At 45.3% G+C, this 23,827-nt stretch overlaps 1 protein-coding gene across 1 annotated transcript in view; it reads left to right on the forward strand.

Annotated features, from left to right (window-relative positions):
* Nucleotides 1–2,670: 2,670 nt before the first annotated feature.
* The window catches only part of YWHAG (tyrosine 3-monooxygenase/tryptophan 5-monooxygenase activation protein gamma), a 32,440-nt gene continuing 11,283 nt past the window's right edge, over nt 2,671–23,827 (forward strand). Inside the window, exon 1 of the mRNA XM_004045621.5 lies at nt 2,671–3,150. Coding sequence (XP_004045669.1) covers nt 3,064–3,150 — 87 coding nt within the window. The 5' untranslated portion in view covers nt 2,671–3,063. The remainder of the gene's footprint in view (nt 3,151–23,827) is intronic.

Here is a 23,827-nt window from a genome sequence, read left to right on the forward strand (position 1 = left end):
ATCAAATTTCTCCCCATAGATGGACTTGCCACCAGTGCCATTATGGTGTGTAAAGTTACCACCCTGACACATAATCCCTGGAGTAATTCTGTGAAAGTAGGAACCCTTGCCGGGCGTAATGGCTCACACCTGTAATCCCAGCACTTTGGGAGGCTGAGGCGGCTGGATCATGAGGTCAGGAGTTCGAGACCAGCCTAACATGGTGAAACACCGTCTCTACTAAAAATACAAAAATTAGCTGGGCGTGGTGGTGCGCGCCTGTAATCCCAGCTACTTAGGAGGCTGAGGCAGGAGAATCGCTTGAACCCGGGAGGCAGAGGTTGCAGTGAGCCAAGACTGCACCACTGCACTCCAGCCTGGGCTACAGAGCGAGACTCCGTCTCAAAAAAAAAAAAAAAAAAAAAGAAAAAGAAAAGAAAAAAAAAGAGAGAGTAGGAACCCTTATAACCAAATCCTTTCTCTCCAGTGCTCAGAGAACGAAAGTTTTCTGCTGTCTTTACAACACTGTCTGCTAACAGCTCCGATATGTTAACATGGCTTTACAGTTTAGATGAGAGGTCACTTCTTTTTTTTTTTTTTTTTTTTTTTTTGAGACGGAGTCTTTTTCTGTCGCCCGGGCTGGAGTGCACTGGCGCAATCTTGGCTCACTGCAAGCTCCGGAGAGGTCACTTGGCTTCTTGGTTTCCACGCCCCTAACCTTGAAGGAGACGCAGCCCAAGGGCTCAATAGTAATGTCAAAGAACACGGTGGGATTGACCATGGCCAGTAGTAGAGTACTCCTGGCAGCAGCAGAGTCTGCAAAGCTCACTTTTTTTTTTGTTTTGTTTTTTGATATGGAGTTTCGCTCTTGTTGCCCAGGCTGAAGTGCAGTGACACGATCTCAGCTCAATGCAACCTCCACCTCCCAGGTTCAAGCAATTCTCCTGCCTCAGCCTCCCAAGTAGCTGGGATTACAGGTGCCTACCACCACACCCAGCTAATTTTTGTATTTTTAGTAGAGATGGGGTTTTGCTACGTTAGCCAGGCTGGTCTCGAACTCCTGACCTCAGATGATCCACCTGCTTCGGCCTCCCAAAGTGTTGGGATTACAGGTGTGAGTCACCGTGCCAGGCCAAAGCTCACTTCTTTTTTTTTTTTTCGAGACGGAGTCTCGCTCTGTCACCCATGCTGGAGTGCAGTAGAGGGATCTCAGCTCACTGCAACCTCCGACTCCCGGGTTCAAGTGATTCTCCTGCCTCAGCCTCCCGAGTAGCTGGGATAACAGGTGGGCACCACCACGCCCAGCTAGTTCTTTTGTATTTTTTGTAGAGACAGGGTTTCACCATGTTGGCCAGGATGGTCTCGATCTCCTGACCTTGTCATCCGCCCGCCTCGGTCTCCCAAAGTGCTGGGATTACAGGTGTGAGTCACCGTGCCCAGCCTTTAAAAAACTTTTTATTTTATTTTTTATTTTTGAAACGGAGTGTTGCTCTGTCGCCAGACTGGAGTGCAGTGGCGCAATCTCAGCTCACTGCAACCTCAAAACTCACTCCTTACTGACTTCTAGCATACTGTACATATCTCACCTATTTTCTTGGGCAGGGATTTTTGTCTGTTTTGTTCACTACTGTACCTCGTGGCTTAGAATAGGGCTTGGAACACAGTAGCTTCTCATAGATAATTGTTGAATACATAAAGTAAATAAAATGTGCAGTCAAAACTATCAGGCCTGCAGGCATGGTGGCTCACATCTGTAATCCCAGCACCTTGGGAGGCCGAGGCGTGAGGATCGCTTGAGCCCAGGAGTTCGAGACCAGCATGGGCAACAAAGCTAGACCCCCATCTCTACAAAAAAGCAAAACAAAGCAAAAAAACCCATGCTATCTGCAAGCTACGTGGAATAATATGAACGAGAATATATCAGCGTGACCTCAGTAGGTATGTATGTCTTAGGAGGGGAGAGAAGGGCTGGACAACCAAGCCCTAGACGCAGCCCAGTTAGATGTGGAGTAGTAGGCTCCTGGTAGCTGAACTCAATCTTTAGCACTCCACCCTGGAGAGGAAGAAGGGGTTCTCCAGGGTCAGCCAGCAGACAGCTGCATCCTTTCTGGAAATCAACCACTGTGGCCAGCCGGTATTTGTCGTTCGTCCATGTTTTCACCTATTCAGGCCCAAGAGCCTCAAGGTGGGGTGGGGGGTTTAATGGAAGCTCGTAGGGGGTGGAGGTGACAGTCCCCAGGGTCTGGCCCCTTAATTCGGCCATCCCGCGGGCAGGCACCACACTGAGAGTCTGGATCTACAATGGACGCGCCTCCTGTCCTTCCCCCACCACGACCTGCTACGTGATCTCGGAAACAGGGTCTAGGACTGAGGCCCCTACCCCCTCCTCTCGTAACTTCCCGGAGAATATGGGGCGGGGCGGTGAATCAGCACTCGCAGGGACTGATGCAGCCCTGATCCCCGCCAGGGGTCCCCAGCGGCCTCGGGATTCGAAGCACCCCCCGTCCTCCTGCGCCTGCGCGCTATGTCCGCTGGGAGTTGTAGTCTTGACCGCCCCTTTGTCCTTGGTCTCCTCAGCGCCTCAGTCCACTGCAGGTTACACTACAACTCCCAGGGGCCCATGCGTCCGAGGGCTGGCGGGGCGGGAGGCTCAAGGGGGAGGCGTAAGGGGGCGACTGGAGAAGCTGGGGTGAGGGAACTGGGGAGTGAAGTGAAAAAAGGGGAGAGTGGGGGCGCAGTGGGAAAGGACGGGGTGCCCGGAAGACGCGCAGTGAGCCCAGCTGGGGAGCGGGGAGTTCTAGCCGCGGCCGGGCTCGGGCGGGGCATGGGCGGGGCTTGCCTTCGTCATGCGGCGTGGGCGGGGCCGCAGGGGGTTGTCCGTCAGTGGCACGCACAGCAGCCGCAGCCGCCTCGCGCCCGGTCCCGCGGTAGCAGCTCCAGCCGCCTCCTCCGCGCAGCCGCCGCCTCAGCTGCTCGCTCCGTGGGTCGGTCCTCTCCGGCACTTGGGCTCCAGTCGCGCCCTCCAAGCCCTTCAGGCCGCCCCAGTGTCCTCCTCCTTCTCCGGCCAGACCCAGCCCCGCGAAGATGGTGGACCGCGAGCAACTGGTGCAGAAAGCCCGGCTGGCCGAGCAGGCGGAGCGCTACGACGATATGGCCGCGGCCATGAAGAACGTGAGTGTCTCCTCCCCTCCCCCGCCGCTCCCTGCCCCTCCGAAGACGCGGTCCTTGGCGTGGAAGGCCCGGGGCTTCGTCGCCCTGTCGCGATGGCGGGTTGACCGCCCCGTCTCGCTCACTGAGGGGGGCTGGGGAGGGTCCCGAGAGGCGACGGGAACCCGGGCTGTGACGCGGCCTCTTTTCGGAGTCCCCGTGGCCCCGCGGCGCTGCCATTCAGGCCCGGCGCGGGCGCGGGCCGGGGCGGGGTCCCGCGGGGCTGGACTTGGGAGCGGGGTCTCCGGCCCTCGCGGCTCTAGGGGTGCAGGGGACCCGAGCGGGGAGGCGTGCGCATCCTTTGTGCCCCACTTCCCCCCTCCTCCTAGCCTGGGCGTGGGGGCGGGGGACCGCATGGATGCGGTTCCTCTTTCTCTCCCTGGTGTCTGGGCGGCGCCTTTCCCATTCACTCAGCAGGTCTCCCGGTTTTCCACCTCCCCAGCCCCCCCCCAAAATCTTCCCCACTGTCTGTCCCGACACATCCCTGAGAATCTTCCCAGAAACATTGTATAGGGTCTCTTGAAAACCTGAGCTCCGTGGTGCAAAATCGAAACCACCTTGCTCACGTTTTTCTTAACAAAAGGCTCTTTCTCCATTCGCCCAAAGCAAGTCCTCCGGCTTTTAGGAAGGGAGAACGTTTGTCTCGCTAGCGTTTTCATTGATCGTTCTCAACATGTCATCTCCATTTTATTCCCTAATGTTTTTGTATTGAAAAGGGTAGGTATTGCCTGTAAAATTAAAAGGTGGTGAATGTAGCTGACTGGTTCGATTCGTGTGACATATGCCGTTTCTTTTTTGAATACAGGCACGCGTCTGTTGAAATTCCTATAAGTTGGGGGAAAAAATATTCTGTCTGATCTGATAGTGCAAACAAAGCCGTGGTGAGAGGCAGTATCAAGTCATTCCAGAAGATTCTGCATTTGTCATATTGCAGAGAGCCTAGACTGGGTGGAGGCTGGGAGGAGTTATTTTAAAGGGGAAAAAGTCTTTTTAAAAATTTTTGGTTGTTAGATGCATCTGAAGCTTTTTTTTGTTTAAGCGAGTACATCTTCATGCTGATGAAAAGAGAATACCGATCTCCAGTTGTCGCATTTTGTCTGGGTTGCAGATTCATCCCTGTATTGCACCATTTTGTCAGTAACACCACATTTATCTAATGGGCTGTCAACCAGTTTGATATTAGAGGAGGGGGAAGTATTGAGCATTATGAAATGAAAGGTAGAAAATTAATCTAATGATTTCGGGCCCCCACTATCTTAATATTTAATTTCCTGCCTTATGTAACAAAGATTTTCAAATTCATCTCCATTGTGAAGTGGATGCTGGAGTGTACCTTGCGTGTTACATCTTTTAAATGAAGCATTATTGATATTACAGATCAATTCTTGAATAAATTTACTGGTTCTCAAAAGAGGACAATGCTGATACCTTTATATTTAAAGCAGCTATGTTAACAAAGAAAGGTTTTTGTCTTATTGAAGAGAACTGATTCTGAAATTCGGAATACTGCTGTGGCCACAGTCGCTGTCTTACAAGGTTTTAATGCTTAAATGATGTAAGTTGCACTTCTAATAGGTATCAGTATTGGAAATATCTTCAGTTCGTGTTATTTAGACTCTTCTAATTTTTCCATATTTCTAGTTCCACAGGAAAGCGAGTGACCTCGCACCTATATCCATAGCAACCAAGTGATGTCACACACAATGACACAGAGGCTGCAATGCACCTAAGGGCTGGTAGGGAGTGTGCAAATGGCATTTATCCAAGGTAATGCAGAAATTAGCCGATAAGCCAGGTGGAATCGAGCACTTCATATTCCACCAGATGAGAATTAGTCCAAAAAATAAGGATATCATTTACCCTTAGACATGCAAATCTGTGACCTCTAGCTAGGCCTTGTTCACCCTATTGCTAGCTTTCTCACAAAAGTTTATAAGATGCTTTTTTATATTTTTAAACATTCATCTCATTTATTTAAAATACTGGGCAATGATGGAATAAAAGTAGAAATTTTAAACGATAATTTATGGAATAAAAGTAGAAATTTTAAACAAGAATATAGTTTATGACACTAGTGCACAGATGGGATGTATACTTGTGTTTATTGCAGATAATTAATTTGGCAGGTTTTAATAAAAACCTTAAAAAAATGATGACTTCCTACTGAGTCATTTTCAGTTACTAGTAGGGAATGAAAACCCGTTCCAAAGCCTTTTAAGTTGAGATTTGGGAAGTTTGTTTTTTACTAGATTTGTGCTTCTGCTCCTTCACAGTAGAGAGGAAAGAACAGTTTGTAAAATAAAAACCTTTTTTCAAATCTGTTTCCTGTGACTTTAAGGAAATAGGCTCTGTCCCTCATTTTCCTCATCTGTAAAATGGGACAATACTTGAAAAAGTTGTGCGGATTCAGTAAGAAATGTAGTAGGTGTTCCAAAATGGCAACTACCTAAGAAATTTTCTTCCTGTTTATAAAAGTCATCGTGGAGAATTTGGAAACTGCAGAGAAAGAAACCAATCTTACCACTCAAGTGAGCTCTCTTTTAAGGCCGAAATCATCCTGTTGATAGAGGGATTAAAATTTATTTGAGTTTAATGAAATTATCCTAGTGCTAACACTGTTGGGATCTGTGCAGAATGATAGTTCTTTGTGGGTAACCAGGACAGAAGTACTGTATTGTGCAGTATTTTGAAAAGAAGGAAAGAGGAATGTTAGGTCTTTTAAGACAGATGTTTAGTCTTGTATTGAAGGAGAGTGAACACCTAGATGTATCCTACGTATTAGACAATACTGTCTTGTCCTTTGACTTTTACTAGTCTCTTGAGAAGTTAATATTTTAAGTAGGCTACTGGTACTTGCCTCGGGGAGAAAAGGTTCAGGGTTACTAATTTTGTTGAAGTTACTGAGTTAAGCAGTTTAACTCAATGAGGGGTGGGAGGGCAAAGGTGGCAAAAGGCTATCATAATTTTTCTAAATCTTCCTAGTGGGATCAATAGACTTTCAGATTCTATCTTAAATATTCCATTCCCCCTCGCCCCCCAGCTCTTCCAGGAGATCAATAGCTATTATCACTAATGGAGTAATGGTACCTCTGTAGACTCTTCAGAGGTGGAGTTCTGCCAACCATTATTCTAAGTCATGTGGCTTGAATTGTTCTCTTCTTGGGCGTGGAAAGAATACAGATCATACAGCTTGCCTTTCATGTGTTAGCCTTCACAGTAACTGAAGCAGATATTAAGTGCTTTTTCTGATTATTTTGGAAATCGATGTGTCTTTTGAATTCTACTGAGATTCAACATGGCGCTAAATGTTCATCCTCATTGCAGTCCTGAATTAACTGCAAACCTAGGAGTAGGATTTCATCTCTTGTACTCAGGGAAGCCTTATTTATTAAGCCAATCTTTAAATTATTGAAAAGAGTGGAGAAAACGATGTGTTTTTATCGAGGTAAAAGTTGCGTAACATAACTGTCACATAGTCACATCAGATTTCAAGCGCAGTTGAGTGGCATTGGGTACATTCAGTGTTGTGCAGCCATCACCTATGTTGAAGAAGAGAGAAAGTGGTTATTTTTAAAAAGTGATGCCGGTCTGGACTACAGCTGGCTGGAATTCAGCACGCCATTACCTATTCAGGAATGTGTCGATAATGGAGTGCCCACAACAGCTCACAGCCAGCGATAATTGTCTATCCCTTTGTCTTCGTTTCCAAGCGTCTGAACTGAAAAAAGGGAATTAGCTTTAGCTACGTTTGTACTGTATTTCCACTTAAAAAGTTATGGAACTTGAACACTGTATAATGTTCACCCAAACAAATAAGAACAATTTACTTGAAATCTGAGCAAATCGTTAACTCTTTGGGGATTATGGAAATTTTGCTGGTGTTCTAGTGACTCGTTTTCAGCCCTAAGGCTGGCTTTATTATCAGTGATTTGCCGCCTGTGTGGTGGTGGTTTCCTAATGAGTAGGATGCAGGGTTGAGACTGGGGAGCTCCTTCAGCATGAGGCTCTCAACTGATGAGACGCCAGCACAAGACATTCAGTACATTGTGGCTGTCAGGAGCTGGATGGGAAAAGTAGTTACTTTTCCCTTCTTTGCCCATTCCCAATATCAGCAGTCCTAACCTTATTTTATTTTATTGTATTTTATTTTAATTTTTTTGAGACGGAGTCTTGCTCTGTCACCCAGGCTGGAGGGCAGTGGGCAGTGGTCTGATCTTGGCTCACTGCAACCTCTGCCTCCCAGGTTCAAGTGATTCTCCTGCCTCAGCCTCCCAAGTAGCTGGGATTACAGGCACCCACCACCACGCCCAGTGAATTTTTGTAGTTTTGATAGAGACAGGGTTTCACCATGTTGGCCAGGCTGAGCTCGAACTCCTGACTTCAGGTGATCTGCCCACCTCAGCCTCCCAAAGTGCTGGGATTACAGGCGTGAGCCACCGTGCCCAGCCTCAAGGACCACTTTCTATGCTCGGTAGTCAAAGGGAAATACCACTTTTAAATGATATAAAACGTTATCTTCTCTTTGCCTTCTTTTGAAAGTTACTTAGTGTTTTACCGGATATTCCAGTCTATACTTACGTGTGCGTTTGATTGCTTGGTTTTGTTTTTTTTTTTTTTTTTTTTTGAGGCAGGGTCTCACTCTGTCACCCAGGCTGGAGCGTGGCTCACTGCAGCCTCCACCTCACAGGCTAAAGCGATCCTCCAGCCCCAGCCACCCAAGTAGTTGGGACTACAGGAGCATGCCACCACACCTGGCTATTTTTTTGTATTGTTTTTTGTAGGAACGGGGTGTTGCCATGTTGTCCAGGCTGGTCTTGAGCTCCTGGACTCAAGCAATCTGCCCATCTTGGCCTCCCAAAGTACTGGGATTACAGGTGTGAGCCACCACACCCAGCCCGGTCTATAATTATAATGCAGCTAAATGTTGCCTTTCTGCAAAGGCTACCAATACCAGCTGCCTTATGGCCTCTCCTCTCAGAATTATTTTTCTGTATCTTCCCCAAATTCCATTTTAGGTGTCAGCTATCATTTTGATTAACTACCAAAACATATTATTTTACTTAAAATTGTCATTTGTAGAAATCTTGAAAATTTTGATATTTTGCTAAATGAATTTATGAATTTGAGTGGTAGAAAATTAGTTACACGAAAACTGATTTAAAAAATTCCTTGGGTCAGGCACGGTGGCTCACGCCTGTAATCCCAGCACTTTGGGAGGCTGAGGCAGGTGGACCATGAGGTCAGGAGTTGGAGACCAGCCTGACCAACATGGTGAAACTTGTCTCTACTAAAAATACAAAAAATTAGCTGGGCGTGGTGGCATGCACCTGTAATCCTAGCCACTTGGGAGGCTGAGGCCGGAGAATTACTTGAACCTGGGAGGCGGAGGTTGCAGGGAGTTGAGATTGCACCACTGCACTCCAGCCTGGGTGACAGAGCAAGACTCCATCTTGAAAAAAAGAAAAAAAAATTCCCAAAAGAAAGCTTTAATTTTAAGGTAAATAGTTATAAATAATTGGTTTGCTGCCATGATTTTGTAGAAAAAATAAAAATTGTAAATCTTAAAAGACCATGTGCATGAGTCTTTTCTTTCTGTTTAAAGAACTGGTGAAGTCTTAGTTAAATTGCTCCCAGCATTTCACTTGTTAAGTGTGTGTCCTACAGAAATAGACTTTTCTTTACCTGAGTTGAATACTGCTAATATGTGCTGCATGGCATTAAGTTTTGGTTATGGGCCGGGTGTAGTGGCTCACGCCTGTAATCCCAGCACTTTGGGAGGTCGAGGTGGGTTGATCACTTGAGGTCAGGAGTTCAAGACCAGCCTGCTCAACATGGTGAAATCCCATCTGTACTAAAAATAACAAAAATTAGCTGGGCATGGTGGCGCATGCCTGTAATCCCAGCTACTAGAGAGGCTGAGGTAGGAGAATCACTTGAACCCAAGTGGCAGAGGTTGCAGTGAGCCGAGGTCATACCACTGCACTCCAGCCTGGGTGACAGTGCGAGACTCTGTCTCTTAAAAAAAAAAAAAAGTTTTGGTTGTGAATAGGAAAGAGAGTGTTCTTACATAATATAGATTTTTAACATAACATTAAAACAATAAAATTATTCCAAATAAACTCTTGGGCTTCTTAACCTTTGGAAGGGTACCTGTCTTTGGAGAGAGAAAGCCCATTTTGGTGAGTGGGACCCAGGTACCCAGCTTTCCTCTGAGCAGGGGTGTCCGAGTTGGGAGTATGACAGTGACAGCAGTGGCCAGCTGAACATGTAATGACAGTAGCTGAAGAGGAGTCACTGATCCACCCCCAACCTGCTGCAAGCTGAGTATGAAGAGCAGCTGCCGTGGGCAGGGAAGTGAGGAATGGCTAAGGGAGCGAGGGGAAGGCTTTAAAAAGCCAGGTTTCTTTTGAAGCTGTAGAGATGATTTACATTTCTTGAGCTGTCTGAAAGGAATTACTTATATGACTCTTAAGCTACCATATTTAAAAAACCCAGATCTGGGAAACAAAATGCCTATGGTGCTAGTTCTTTAAGAATGTAGAAATCAGCTTGAATTTTTGACTGTTTCTATACAGACTGCTTTTGTAGCAATCTAACATGAAGCAGTGAGCATGTCTTTGCAGTGGAGGTGCAGCATAGTGAGTAGCCATGCGGATAACCCCATACTCATTGGCAGTATGTTATAATGTGAGGGCCCGCCTGGCCTGGGTAGGCTAAAGAGCAGTGGTCCCCAACCTTTTTGGCACCAGGGACCCGTTTCATGGAAGACAGTTTTTCCATGGACTGGGTGGGGTGAGGGGTAAGGGGATGGTTTGGGGATGAATCAAGCACATTGCATTTATTGTGCACTTTATTATTGCTACATTGTAGTATGTAATGTAATAATTATACAACTCACCGTAATGTAGGATCAGTGGGAGCCCTGAGCTTGTTCTACAATTAGATGGTCCCGTCTGAGGGTGATGGGAGACAGTGACAGATCATCAGGCATTAGATTCTCATAAGGACCATGCAGCCTACATCCCTTTTGTGTGCAGTTCACAGTAGAGTTGGCACTCCTTTGAGAATCTAATGCCACCGCTGATCTGACAGGAGGCGGAGCTCAGGTGGTAATTCAAGCAGTGGGGAGCGACAGACTTCCTGCTCTGCAGCCAGGTTCGTGACAGGCCATGGACCCGTTGGGGACCCCTACTATAGAGAATAGATGTTATTATTTTCAAACCTTCACATTGGGTCTTGTATCTGTGTAATAGAGGTTAAGACTGGAAGTTATTTTTCCTACTAGGTTGAAAAAAATGACCCTACTCAGAAAGGCGAGAAGAATGAACAGGAGAGGAGAATACGAACAACAGAAAAGGGCATTCCAAGGCGAGGAAAGCTAGTGGGGACAAGGGAGTAGGGAAGGAATATTCTAGAATATCTTGGATTTTGGAATGCCATGCCTATTTAAGGGAGTCTGTAGTCTTTGGAAGGCTGTGAACAATGGGATTGACTACGGAAGACAAAAATGTTGGTGGCCTTTCAGGATGCTAGAAATTTCGGGGGAAAATGACAAGAAGAATCACCATAATGATTCACATGCAGGGATATTTCCATCGTGTCTTTTTCTACAGTTTATATTCTTTTGCACCTTGCTTTTTTCACTTGACATCATTTCAATGATATTCTGTCATTATTTTCAGTAGCTGAATAATCCTGTGGATATATCATAATTTAATTATTTTTTTGCTTAGTATTTAGGCTGTTTCCAAATTTACATTGTAAATAATATTGATGTGTGGGTATAGATGGTCCCTGATTTCAGATGGTTTAACTTAACGATTTTTCTTTTCTCTTTTCTTTTTTTTGAGACAGTCTTGCTCTATTGCTCAGGGTGGAGTGCAGTGGCGCGATCTCAGCTTACTACCACCTCTGCCTCCTGAGTTCCAGCGATTCTCCTGCCTCAGCTTCCCAAGTAGCTGGGATTACAGGCACGTACCACCACGCCCGGCTAATTTTTGTATTTTTAGTAGAAATGGGGTTTCCCCATGTTGACCAGGCTGGTCTCCAACTCCTGGCCTCAGGTGATGTGCCCGCCTTGGCCTCCGGAAGTGCTGGGGTTACAGGCATGAGCCACTGCGCCTGACCTTAACCTGACGATTTTTCAACTTTACGATGGTGCAAAAGCAGTAGGCATTCAGTAAGCTCCTCCACTTAGGAGGGTCGTGTCCCCATAAATGAGTTGTACGTCGAGGAGCATCTGGTATCTTTCAGGCACAATTCGTACGTTAAGACAGACCCAAGAGGGGAATTGCTGGAAAACCAGCTAAGAATAATGTTTAAGGTCCTCACTAGTACAGGGTATGCTTGAAAGTTTTGAAAGATGTGTTTGAATAGGTATTATGTATACATGTTTCAGAATTCAAAAGGCACCCATTGCCCTTTGTCCTCTAGGAAGGAAAATGAGGTTGAAGCAGGGGTAGGCTTGATGCCAGCTTATTTGAGGCAAGGGCCCATCTCCCTTATGCTTCTTTGGAGTGATTGCCTTTTTTTTTCCTTTGACTAATGGAAACTTTCAAGCATACAAAATAAAGACAAATAGTACAGTAACCCCCGTACACCCAGCTTCACCATTTTTCAGCACATCAGTCTTTCATCTGTATTTTCTTACTCTTCTGGCCTCCTCGGGGATTATTTACCAATTTGGAGGATGGCTTTTTGGAGACAGTCTTGCTCTGTTGCCCAGGCTGGGGTACAGTGGTGCAATCTCAACTCACTGCAACCTCCCCCTCCTGGATTCAAGCAATTCTCCTACCTCAGCCTCCCCAGTAGCTGGGATTACAGGTGCCCACCACCACGCCTGGCTAATTTTTGCATTTTTAATAGAGACCAGGTTTCACCATGTTAGCCAGGCTGATCTCGAACTCCTGACCTCAAGTGATCCACCTGCAGGCATGTTTTTGTTTTTCATCGTTTGCTGGCCATGTAGAAAAAGACTTCAGATTTTTGGAACTTGATCTATTTATTGAGGAAGGGAAAACAATATGGCACAACTTCAAACAAAGCTATCATTAACAGATTAAATTTTTAAAACTTACATAGAATGTATTTCTACCAACATTATTTGGAGCTGTGGCATGTAGATTCTCAAAAACACTTGCTGAGTGAATTACAACTACCTCTTACTTTCATTTTTTGGTAACCTGTTGCATTTTGATCTTGGTTTTCTCTTTTCATCATCTGGCTGTGTGTGTGTGTGTGTGTGTGTGTATGTGTATTAATAAATGATGACCAAAACGCGTCTGGACCGCAATGGAAAACTTACGGTACTTTTTGGTTTTTTTTTTTTTTTTTTTTTTTGAGACAGAGTCTTGCTCTGTCGCCCAGGCTGGAGTGCAGTGGCGCGATCTCAGCTCACTGCAAGCTCTGCCTCCCAGATTCACGCCATTCTCCTGCCTCAGCCTCCCGAGTAGCTGGGACTACAGGCACCCACCACCACGCCCGGCTAACTTTTTGTATTTTTAATAGAGATGGGGTTTCACCGTGTTAGCCAGGATGGTCTCAATCTTCTGACCTCGTGATCCACCCACCTCGGCCTCCCAAAGTGCTGGGATTACAGGCGTGAGCCACCACACCCGGCCGGGAAGACGAGATTTTTTAAATTACACACTTAGATGAAATATTGTAATATAGTTTGACGTTTACTGTCACCTTGGGAAGCATTTTTATGTACTTTTCCCATTTAATTTCACAACAGTTTTATAAAGTGATAATCTTCTGATTTTAAAGGTGGAAATATTTAATTTGCCTTAAAATTTTTTTTTGCAAAGTCTAAGGCTCATGGTTTGTAATCCCAGCACTTTCGGAGGCTGGCTGACTCACGCCTGTAATCCCAGCACTCTGGGAGGTGGAGGCGGGCGGGTCACCTGAGGTCAGGAGTTTGAGACCAGCCTGGCCAACATGGTGAAGCCCTGTCTCTACAGAAAATACAAAAATTAGGCCAGGCGCGGTGGCTCACACCTGTAATCCCAGCACTTTGGGAGGCTGAAGTGGGTGGATCACGAGGTTAGGAGATCGAGACCATCCTGGCAAACACGGTGAAACCCCGTCTCTACTAAAAATACAAAAAAATTAGTCGGGCGTGGTGGCGGTCACCTGTAGCCCCAGCTACTCGGGAGGCTGAGGCAGGAGAATGGCGTGAACCCGGGGTGGTGCAGCTTGCACTGCACTCCAGCCTGGGCAACAGAGCGAGACTCTGTCTCAAAAAAAAAAAAAAACACAAATTAGCGGGCATGGTGGCATGCGCCTATAGTCCCAGCTGCTCGGAGGCTGAGGCATGAGAATCACTAGAACCAGGGAGACAGGCTACAGTGAGCTGAGATTGTGCCACTGCACTCTAGCCTGGGCGACACGCTATCTCCAAAAAAACAAAAACAAAAAAAAAAACACGACGTCTAAGGCTCTTGTTTTAAGTTTTTGTTTTTTCTAGAAAAGGGGTCATGGGTAAAGTGGATACCAGCTGTTGTTTCAATTGATCTCTTTCAATTAATTTTAGCATATGTTCCATTGCTTGCAGATGCATGGAAAATCCTTTTAAACTGCTGCATATTTAATAATTTTTCCATTGGTTAACCTTGAGATGGTGGCGTGTCATCTAGGTTTAAATACAGAAGAACTCATTTCCTTTAGGACAGTTGAAAGATGTATTACTCAATACAAGTGTAACCCAGTTTCTTTTAGAAAACATTCGATCCCACGATTGCAGTGTGTTTTTTGAATGTCATTTAACAAAGGAGAGCTTGAGATTTTTAACATGAGGTAAGTGCTGTAGTTTTGCTGTTTGGAGTCTTAGAGATATTGCCAGGAGGCATGAGGGTACCACTCAGAACCGAATGGAAGCAGATACCTCACTCAAAAGAAACAGATCTGGGAGGAAGAGAAAACCTTTTTTATAGCAAATAAAAACCAGAATAATATAGTTTTATGTGGAATTTGCAAACTGGAGTTTGGAGCATGTTTTGAGGATTTGGGTGAAGATCGAAGAAAAGAGATGCTAGTTATTTATATTGTATATAAGATATTTTCGTAGACATTTGAGTGTTTTGTTTGTTTGTTTGTTTTCTGAGACTGATTTTCCCTCTTATTTCCCAGGCTGGAGTTCAATGGCACGATCTCAGCTCACTGCAGCCTCCACCTCCCAGGTTCAAGCGATTCTCCTGCTGCAGCCTCCCAAGTAGCACATGCCACCATGCCCGACTAATTTTTTTGTATTTTTAGTAGAGATAGGGTTGCACCATGCTGGTCAGGCTGGTGTTGAACTCCTGACCTCAGGTGAACCACCTGCCTTGGCCTCCCAAAGTGCTAGGATTACAGGCATGAGCCACCGTGCCCGGCAGACATTTGAGTATTTGAATGTAAGCATTTGAATATTTTGTAGACATTTTAGGCAGGTGAAAGAAATAAATGCACTGATCTAAAATCCTAGGAAAGATACGGTTGTGATGGGAGTCCTGTTGAACATCTGTGGGGATCTTGATTCCACAAAAGAAATTGAAGTAAGCCTAGGGTGCTGTGCTACTGGAGACGGACGCTTAGTTGACACTGGTCGTCAGGGAGGGTTTCCTAGAGGAAGTGATGCCTGCGCAGTGTCTTTGGGGAACTTGAGGGAGGGGGAGAGGTTGGAGGAAGGAATAGCCAGGCAGAGGGCATAGGACGCTTAGTTTCAGGATGGAAAAGGAGAACTGGTGGCATGATTTGTTTAGTCCTTGTTGGTGGCATTCAGGGAATGCTGTGGTGGTGCGCTTTTTGAGGGAGTAGCAGGAAATGAGTTGAAAGAGGTTAACAGGAACCAGTTCACGAAGGGCCTTCTGAGGTTTGTTTCTTCTTAAGCCACGGTGAGTCTCTTCAGGCTGAAGAGGACCATAATCTAATTTTTGGTGTGGAAAGATCCCAGGCAGCAGTGTGGAAACTGAGTACGACAGTGAGGCAGAGCAAGGGGAGGCCGAGGAGTAGATTGTCAGGTCTAGTCTTCAGGGAACTGGACAAGAATGGCAAGGGCAGGTTGGAGAGGCAGAAATGGGTGGCCAGAGATAGAAGAAGAAAGAGGAGGAGAAAATGGTGGAAAAGATGAATTCTGGTGTTCTGCTGAATTTGAGGAAACACTTAAGTGGAGGCAAATTAACTTGGCTACAGGTCAATTTGACCGCCATTCGTAACAGTGCCCTGGCACAGTGTAAGCAAAGAAACATTTAGGATCCGCTAATAACCAGGCTGGCCTAACAGCTGCAGAATATAATATCCTCTTCCCTGGTAGAACTGACATTCAAGAGGGAGCCGCTTTGTATCCATGTGTGTTGGAACCATGCAGAACAAAGGTCACCCAGAGAAAAATGTAGCATCTATGTCACAGTGTAAAGTGCTAGGGAGTGGTTGGCACTTAAGTAGTGACTGGAACGAGGAAGGAAAGACCAGGAAAGAAGGCTGACAAGGGGAGGAGAGCCTCAGGAAAGAGCGGTCATCAGGGTTAGATGCCTCTGTGAGTTCAGACTTAAGATGAAGACCAAGAGCACTGGATGCCTGGGGTCGGAAGACAGTGACGACTGTGTAGGGCTGTGGGGTTGAAGAGGGAGTGAAACGTTGAAGAAATGGTAACAATTGTAGACTTAATTCCAGAACCTTGATTTTGAAAGAACCAGGAAGAGGTGGGATTGAAATGCATCATTTATTTTTTATTTTGTTTATTTACTTACTTATTTTTTAATTTTTTTTTGAGGCGGAGTTTCACTCTGTAGCCCAGGCTGGAGTGCACTGGTGCAATCTCGGCTCCCTGCAACCTCCATCTCCCGGGTCCTGGTTCAAGCAATTCTGCTGCCTCAGCCTACCTAGTAGCTGGGATTACAGGCTCGTGCCACCATGCCCAGCTAATTTTTGTATTTTTAGTAGAGACGGGTTTCACCATGTTGGCCAGGCCGGTTTTGAAGACCTCATGATCCGGCCACTTCGGCCTCCTAAAGTGCTGGGATTACAGGCATGAGCCACTGCGCCAGGCCTCATTTTTTTAAATCTTAACTTTCACTGTATGTTAATGGGAAAGAGTAGGAGAGGGAGAATAGAAGAATGTAATAGAATGACCAGTGGGAATCCATGGAGGGGGAAGAAACATCTTTTGTTGGCACTCAACAAAGGAGGCAGTGATCGATGCAGCTACTTTTGGAAGAAAGGCTTGGCTGGGTACGGTGGCTCACGCCTGTAATCCCAGCACTTTGGGAGGCCGAGGCGGGTGAGTCACGAGGTCAGGAGATTGAGACTATCCTGGCTAACATTGTGAAACCCCGTCTCTACTAAAAAATACAAAAAATTAGCTGGGCATTGTGGTGGGTGCCTGTAGTCCCAGCTACTCGGGGGGCTGAGACAGGAGAATGGTGTGAACCTGGGAGGCAGAGCTTGCAGTGAGCCAAGATCGTGCCACTGCACTCCAGCCTGGGCAACAGAGCGAGACTCCATCTCCAAAAAAAAAAAAAAAGCCTTAGGATAGGCTTAACTAATGGTCACGTTCCTCAATGAAGAAGAGGTGGCAGGCAATAACCTAGGATTGCCAGGCGGTTTGTAGTGACTTCAACCTCTAGTTCTCTCTCTCAGTGTCCCCCTCCCTCACCTAAATCTTGGCTGTGAGAGTGGGAGGAGGGGCAGGGGGTTGGATTGATCTGGGTATTTTTGGGATGGTGTAGCAGAAGGACAAGACAGTGATATGCCTGCAGAAAGAATGGAGTTGCTGGGTCTCCATGAACCTTGCGGGGAAGGACTAAAGCCTGAAGGGAACGTGCTAAGAGAGAAAGGACAGTATTCAAGAGCAAGTCTTTTATGAGTGGGGACTGGGAGGTTACAAGAGTTTGACTTTAAAAGTGAATGATTCTGCATAAGGTCAAGAGTGTGGTTTGGGGTAAGTTGTCCCAATTGGTGAGTTCAACTAATGTTTATAATTCATTTTTGAGAATAGCCTTGGGATAATGGAAGTGGTAGAGGTCTGGACACAGATAAATAACCCCATTTAAAGTGAGCATGCCATTGATTCCAGGAGAAATTGTAGAAGCAAAGATCAGACCTGAAAGAGATGATCATGTAGAAGTCAATATGGGTGTGTTTAAGAACCTTTTCAACTAATTTTGTTCGAACTAATTTTGGAATAGGGTTTTTGACTGCCAGCCATGGGAGTGCTGGAACATAGTATATCTGGATTTTTTCAAGGCATTTGATGAGGTGTCTTCCTGATATGGAGTTAGGTGAGCTGTAGAGGCATGTCATGTGCCCTAATTGTTAAAAATGTTTTAACAAGCCTAATTCTGAGGTGGGCTGATCACCTGAACTCAGGAGTTCAAGACCAGCCTGGCCAACATGGTGAAACCCTGTCTGTACTAAAAATACAAAAATTAGCCAGACGTGGTGGCATGCACCTGTGGTCCCAGATACTTGGGAGGCTGAGGTGGGAGCATCTCTTGGACCTGGGAGGTGGAGGCTGCAGTGAGCCGATATTGCACCACTGCATTCCAGCCTAGGCAACAGAGCGAGACTCTGTCTCAAAAAAAAAAAATTCCTGATTGTTTGCTTAAAGTCCTGTACCCTGATCCCCAGGTTCATCTGTTCCATTACACTTGGTGCAGGTGTTGCTTAACAGTAACACTTGCAGAGAAAGATAGATCTCGGGCTTTGACTGACATCTCAATAGGAATTGAATATGATTTGCTTTTCATAAGTCAGTTTAGTTTGAAGCTGTGAAATACAGTATTAGTGTTTGCTTGTCTCAAACTACCCCAAACAAATATTTGTTAATTCTCACAATTTAACACTGGATGAACTGCAGTGGCCTCACCCACAGTCTCTCACCTCCAGGTTAACCCAGGCTTCTTCACATGGTGGTGGAAGGTCCCAGCAGCAAGTCCCAGCTCACAGGCACTTTTCAAGCCTTGCCTATCTCATACTTGCTTAGGCTCCATTAGTCAAAACCAAGTCACATGACCAAGTTCAGATTATGGAGGTAGAGAGATAACCCATCTCTTGATGAGAGTAGCTGGATTCATATTGGAAAGGAGATGGGTGGAAGGAATGACAGAGTCAGGAGGAATTACTAGGACCCTTTTTGAAAACAATCTCAGCTGGGTACATTATGTGGAGATTGATGTCATTCAGCACACTTTCAGAAGTGACTTGAGTTAAGGTACCACCATGATTCATGGGTGATGCTGATTCACATGGCCAAGCCCAGATTCTAGGGGTGGACTATGAGCGTTATATTAATGTGAAGAAGCAGAGAGAGGTGTGATGGGAAGAGTCTGAGTCTGGTGGCCAGGGTATCGAGAACTCACAACAGGGTTCTTCTGCTTCCACAGTATGTGCATTCGGAGCAGATGATCCTTTGCTAATGTGGAGGCCGTCCTGTGCATTGTAGGGTGTTCAGCAGCATCCCTGGCCTCCACCCAGTAGATACCTTAATAAAGCTGATTTTTAAAAACGGCTGCAGTACACCATAGTTTACAACAGCTTTTACACATAACAACCTAATTTTTTTTCTTGAGATGGAGTCTTGCTCTGTCACCCAGGCTGGAGTGCAATGGTGCAATCTTGGCTCACTGCAACCTCTGTCTCCTGGTTTCAAGCGATTCTCCTACCGCACCCTCTCAAGCAGCTGGGATTACAGGCGCCTGCCACCACACCCAGCTAATTTCTGTATTTTTAGTAGAGACGGGGCTTCATCATGTTGGCTAGGCTGGTCTCGAATTCCTGACCTCAGGTGATCCTCCTGCCTCGGCCTCCCAAAGTGGTGGGATTACAGGTGTGAGCCACTGCGCCCGGCTGGTTAATTTTTTTTAACAGTTTAATTTTTTGGTGGGAAAGTCCTCTCTCCCCGCCACTTCCAAGTCAGATCTATGATAAAACTAGTAATTAATTAGAAATAGTCACTAGTTTGTTTGTTTGAGTTCAGAAAGTAGCCCAGCGGAGGTTCGAAGCCTGATACACTAAATAGCAGGCTGAAAGGTATTGATAAGCAGGAGCGCATTTAGGGGAAGATTGGGACAGGGATGGAAACAGCGAGTAAGGTTAGAGAAGACTCTAGGATATGAGAACCAGTCTCGCCAGTTTCAAAAATGCATTCTGGCCCCCAAGAGAGAAAGATCTTAAGGCCAGCGAATGGCAGTTGTAGGGAAATAAGCAGCCTTGATATGAAGAAGTCAAGTACTTGTTAACCTCTGAAGGTGGAATTCAACCAAGTTCTCACAGGAGTGTGCAACAGAGGGTCAGAGACCGTCCTTCACCCAGCAGGGTTTGTAAGAAGGAAGGGAGTGCTGGTTTGGGGAGGAAGGTGCGGATTATCTGCATTTCAGAGTGAGTTCTCTTAGTGTGTTTCTTCTTTGACTTTTTCCTCCGTATTGGTGGGATCGAATGCTTCATAATGACAGATAATACCCATGGCAGGACATGTACATTTCCTGTCCTTTTTCATCTTTCTTTTATGATAGCTGTGCATAAATCTAAACAAGCCCTTTCGTTCACCTTTTTGGAGAGGATATTGAGAAATATAACCTGCACTACATTACTAGATGTTGGTAGGAGGTCACAAGAGGAGGATTAAATGTAAGAGCCAGAGGTCTGTGCTCCATTACAGTGAGTTTTCTCTGTGTAAGTCCATGTATTAAGAAGCATCAAGTATTTCGAATTTTATATTTCAAACAAGTGAGCTGATGATGTTTGATTGCTGGTGTGTGTGAGAGTGCTATATAAACTGTCGTATAGTGCAGCAATTTTTCAGTAGCTTTGTTGAGATATAGTTTACATACCATGCAATTCACCCATTTAAAGTGTGCAATTTAATGGTTTTCAGTATGTTCAGACTTGCATAACCATCACCACGTTCTAGAACATGCCATCAACCCAAAAAGAAACCCCATATTGGCAGTCATTCCCCATCACCTCCCCTCCCAACCCAGCCCTAAGTAACCACTAATCTGCTTTCTATTTCTATGGATTTGCCTATTCTGGACATATTATGTAACTGGAATCAAACAATATACGGTCTTTTGGACTGGCTGCTTCCATTTAGCAAAATGTTTTCGAGATCATCGGTGTAGCATGTTATCAGTGCATCATTTGTCTGTCTAAATAATATTCCATTACATAGATCACACTACGTTTTGTTCAGCCGTTCCTCATTTGATGGACATTTGCATTGTTTCCACCTTTTGGCTCTTCCACCTTTTGTAACGTTGCTGTGAACATTACAAGATTTCTTTTTTTTTTTTTGAGGCAAGAGTCTTGTTCTGTCACCCAGGCTGGAGTGCAGTGGCGCCACCTCAGCTCACTACAGCCTCCACCTCCTGGGTTCAAGTGATTCTCATGTCTCAGCCTCCTGAGTAGCTGGGATTACAGGTGCGAGCCACCATGCCTGGCTCATTTTTGTATTTTTAGTTATTTTTAGTTAGAGATGGGGTTTCACCATGTTGCCCAGGCTGGTCTCAAACTCCTGACCTCAAGTGATCTGCCAGCTTTAGCCTCCTAAAGTGCTGGGATTACAGGCATGAGCCAACGCTCCCAGCCCCTGTACAAGATTCTGTATGGGCCAGGTGCGGTGGCTTCCCCTGCACTTTAGGGGGCTGGGGAGGGGCGGGAGGATCACTTTGGTGGCACATGCCTGTAGTCCCAGCTACTCGGGAGGCTAGGCTCAGGCAGAAGGATTGCTTGAGCCCGAGGCTGCAGTGGGCCCTGATCATACTACTGCACTCCAGCCTGGGTGACAGAGTGAGATCCTGTCTCAAAAAAAAGAATTTTGTGTGGACTTATGTTTTTATTTCTCTTGTGTATATCTGGGAGTGGAATTGCTGAGTCATAATGCTGCTAACAAAACATTTTGAGAAACCTACAATTCTTAACCTAGAGAAATAGATATGCATGGTTCCCATCTGAATTGGCAAGGGGTAGGGCTGCTTGAGGAGAGATTATTATAAAAAGCCTCCCTCCTTGGTTAAGAACTGCTGGTATAGTGGAAAGCATGTGGGATTTGGAGCCAGTGTATTTGAGTTCTGTTCTTCAGCTCTGAGCCTTAATTTTCTTTAAATTAGGAATAATGATACTTAATCATAAATGATTGTCCGGAGGGCGAGGAGTTAGAATTTTGTTGAAAAATCCATTTCTGATCATAAAAGTTTATTAGAAAAATATGGACTAAATGGATACTTTCTTAACATGATAGAGAAAAATACAATTAAGCCAAGAGCTGACATTTAAGAATGAAACCACTGGAAATAGTTCCACTGAATTCAAAACAAAACAAAAAAATGCTCATAAGCATTATTGGCATTGGCCTTGTCCAGGTAGTATATGATTCAAGTATAGGAAATTGTAACTATGGGAAAGGACAGGTGGTATTTGGAAACCATAGGTTATGTTTGTAGAGAATAAACTGGAAAAATACTAGAATTGATTGTTAGTGAAACAGGGCTGATCCATACAGTTGCCCCTTGCACAATGTGAGTTAGGGGCACAATCAAATCCCATGTGTAACTTTTTTGTTTGTTTTTTGTTTGTGTGTGTATGTGTGTGTTTTGTTTTGTTTTCTGAGATGGAGTCTCGCTGTGTCGCCCAGGCAGGAGTGCGATGGCATGATCTTGGCTCACTGCAACGTCCGCCTCCCAGGTTCAAGCAATTCTCCTGTCTCAGCCTCCCGAGTAGCTGGGATTACAGGTGTGTGCCACCACACCTGGCTAATTTTTTGTATTTTAGTAGAGACGGGGTTTCACCGTGTTGGCCAGCCTGGTCTCGAACTCCTGAGCTCAGGCAATTCACCTGCCTTGGCCTTCCAAAGTGCTGGGATTACAGGTGTGAGCCACCGCACTTGGCAGAAAATATTATTAAGAAAAGCATAAGAGAAACTATATTTACTCTTCATTAAGTGGAAGTGGGTCATTGTAAAAGTCTTCATCCTTACGGTCTTTGTGTTGAATAGGCTGAGCAGGAGGATAAAGAGGATTGGGCTTCCTGTCTCAGGAGTGGCAGAGGTGGAGGAAAATTCACATTTAAGTGGATTTGTGCAGTTCACACCTGTGTTGTCCAAGGGTCAACAGTATAGAATGTATTCTGTATGTTATTACTAACCGTATAAAGGTATCCTTTGTTCTTCATTGTATCTTTATCATTTTTATACATTATCATTATTATTATTTTTATATGTATTTTTTGAGATGGAATCTTGCTCTGTTGCCCAGGCTAGAGGGCAGTGGTGTGATCTTGGCTCACTGCAACCTCTGCCTCCCGGGTTCAAGCAGTTCTCCTGTCTCAGCCTCCCGAGTAGCTGGGATTACAGGTGTGCGTCACCATGCCCAGCTAATTTTTGTATTTTTAGTAGAGATGGGGTTTCACCATATTGGCAAGTCTAGTCTTGAACTCCTGACCTCAGGTGATCCGCCCACCTTGGCCTCCCAAAGTGCTGGGATTACAGGCGTGAGCCACCGCGCCCGGCCTATTACCATTATTTTTATACAACTAAGTTAAAACACACAGAAAGCAAAGAAGTGTGGTTTGAGTTTGTTGTATACATCCATAAACTGTTTATATAAAATTACTGGCTTTGGGCTTTTCTGAAAACTTGGCTTTCAAGATTGGCTTTAAGCTTCAATTGTAGGTATGAATAACAGGGTAAATTGTGGAGAGGGTTTGTTGGAATAAGTACTACTAGTCATCAGTACAAAATGCAACCTAATCAACCTTGACTGCTTCCCAGCCAGTCTGGTTTTGAGACCCTTCTAGAAATGTCGTGTGAATGCACAGGTGATTTTTAGTGCCATCTAGAATTCTGTCATACGCACATGACCAGTGGATACGTGCCTGTTACCCACACTGTCACCTTCACAATGAAGCCTTCGCATTGTGATCGGAGAACAATTCACAGAATGAATGAGGTTGAGCATTTTTCCTACTGTTTTCCTTTTCTCCGTTCCTTTTTTCCATTTTTCTGTTACTGAGATTTTCTGTTTCTAAGATTGATCTTAGAAATTCTCTGGAGGTTTTCATATATTAGAGAAATTAGCTGGTTCTCCGTGGTGTTGCAGTAGTTACATCATCAGAGACTTTTAGCATAGAAAAAGAGCACAAGATTTGAAGCCTGAGGGCTGGAGTTTTTTCTGCTCTGTGGAGTGTTAATGAGGTGACTCTGGGGAAAAGTCATGTTATTTCTCTGAGTCACACCTGTAAAGCGAGTGTAATACCCACCTTGTGGAGTGGGACTTGGCGCTGTCAGCCAAACCCAGGCCCTCACCCAGCTCTCCTCTCATCTGTGAGACCTTGGCTTGGCCTTGGGTAGAAATTTCACGACTCTGAGGCTGTTCCTCTTCCTCGAATGAATGTTTCCCTCTGCACAATTTTTAGCCAGGGTGATTGCTGCTGGAAAAACCCAACTAAAGTTGTTAGTTCCTAATTAAAATTTTCTCCAAGTATTCCATGCAGTTTGCTACGTTAAGAATACCTCTGTGACTGATACTCCAATGTGAATAAGTTGTATTTTCTCCGTGTAGACTGAGTACCTTGAGTACATCCCACTAGTGTTTTGTGTCTTCACGTTGTGATACAATGTGATGTATATACTAGATGGTCCATGGATGCTTGATGAATTAATTATTTG

The sequence above is a fragment of the Gorilla gorilla genome, chromosome 6 (assembly GCF_029281585.2).
Source record: "Gorilla gorilla gorilla isolate KB3781 chromosome 6, NHGRI_mGorGor1-v2.1_pri, whole genome shotgun sequence".
NCBI classification, from domain to species: Eukaryota; Metazoa; Chordata; class Mammalia; order Primates; family Hominidae; genus Gorilla; species Gorilla gorilla.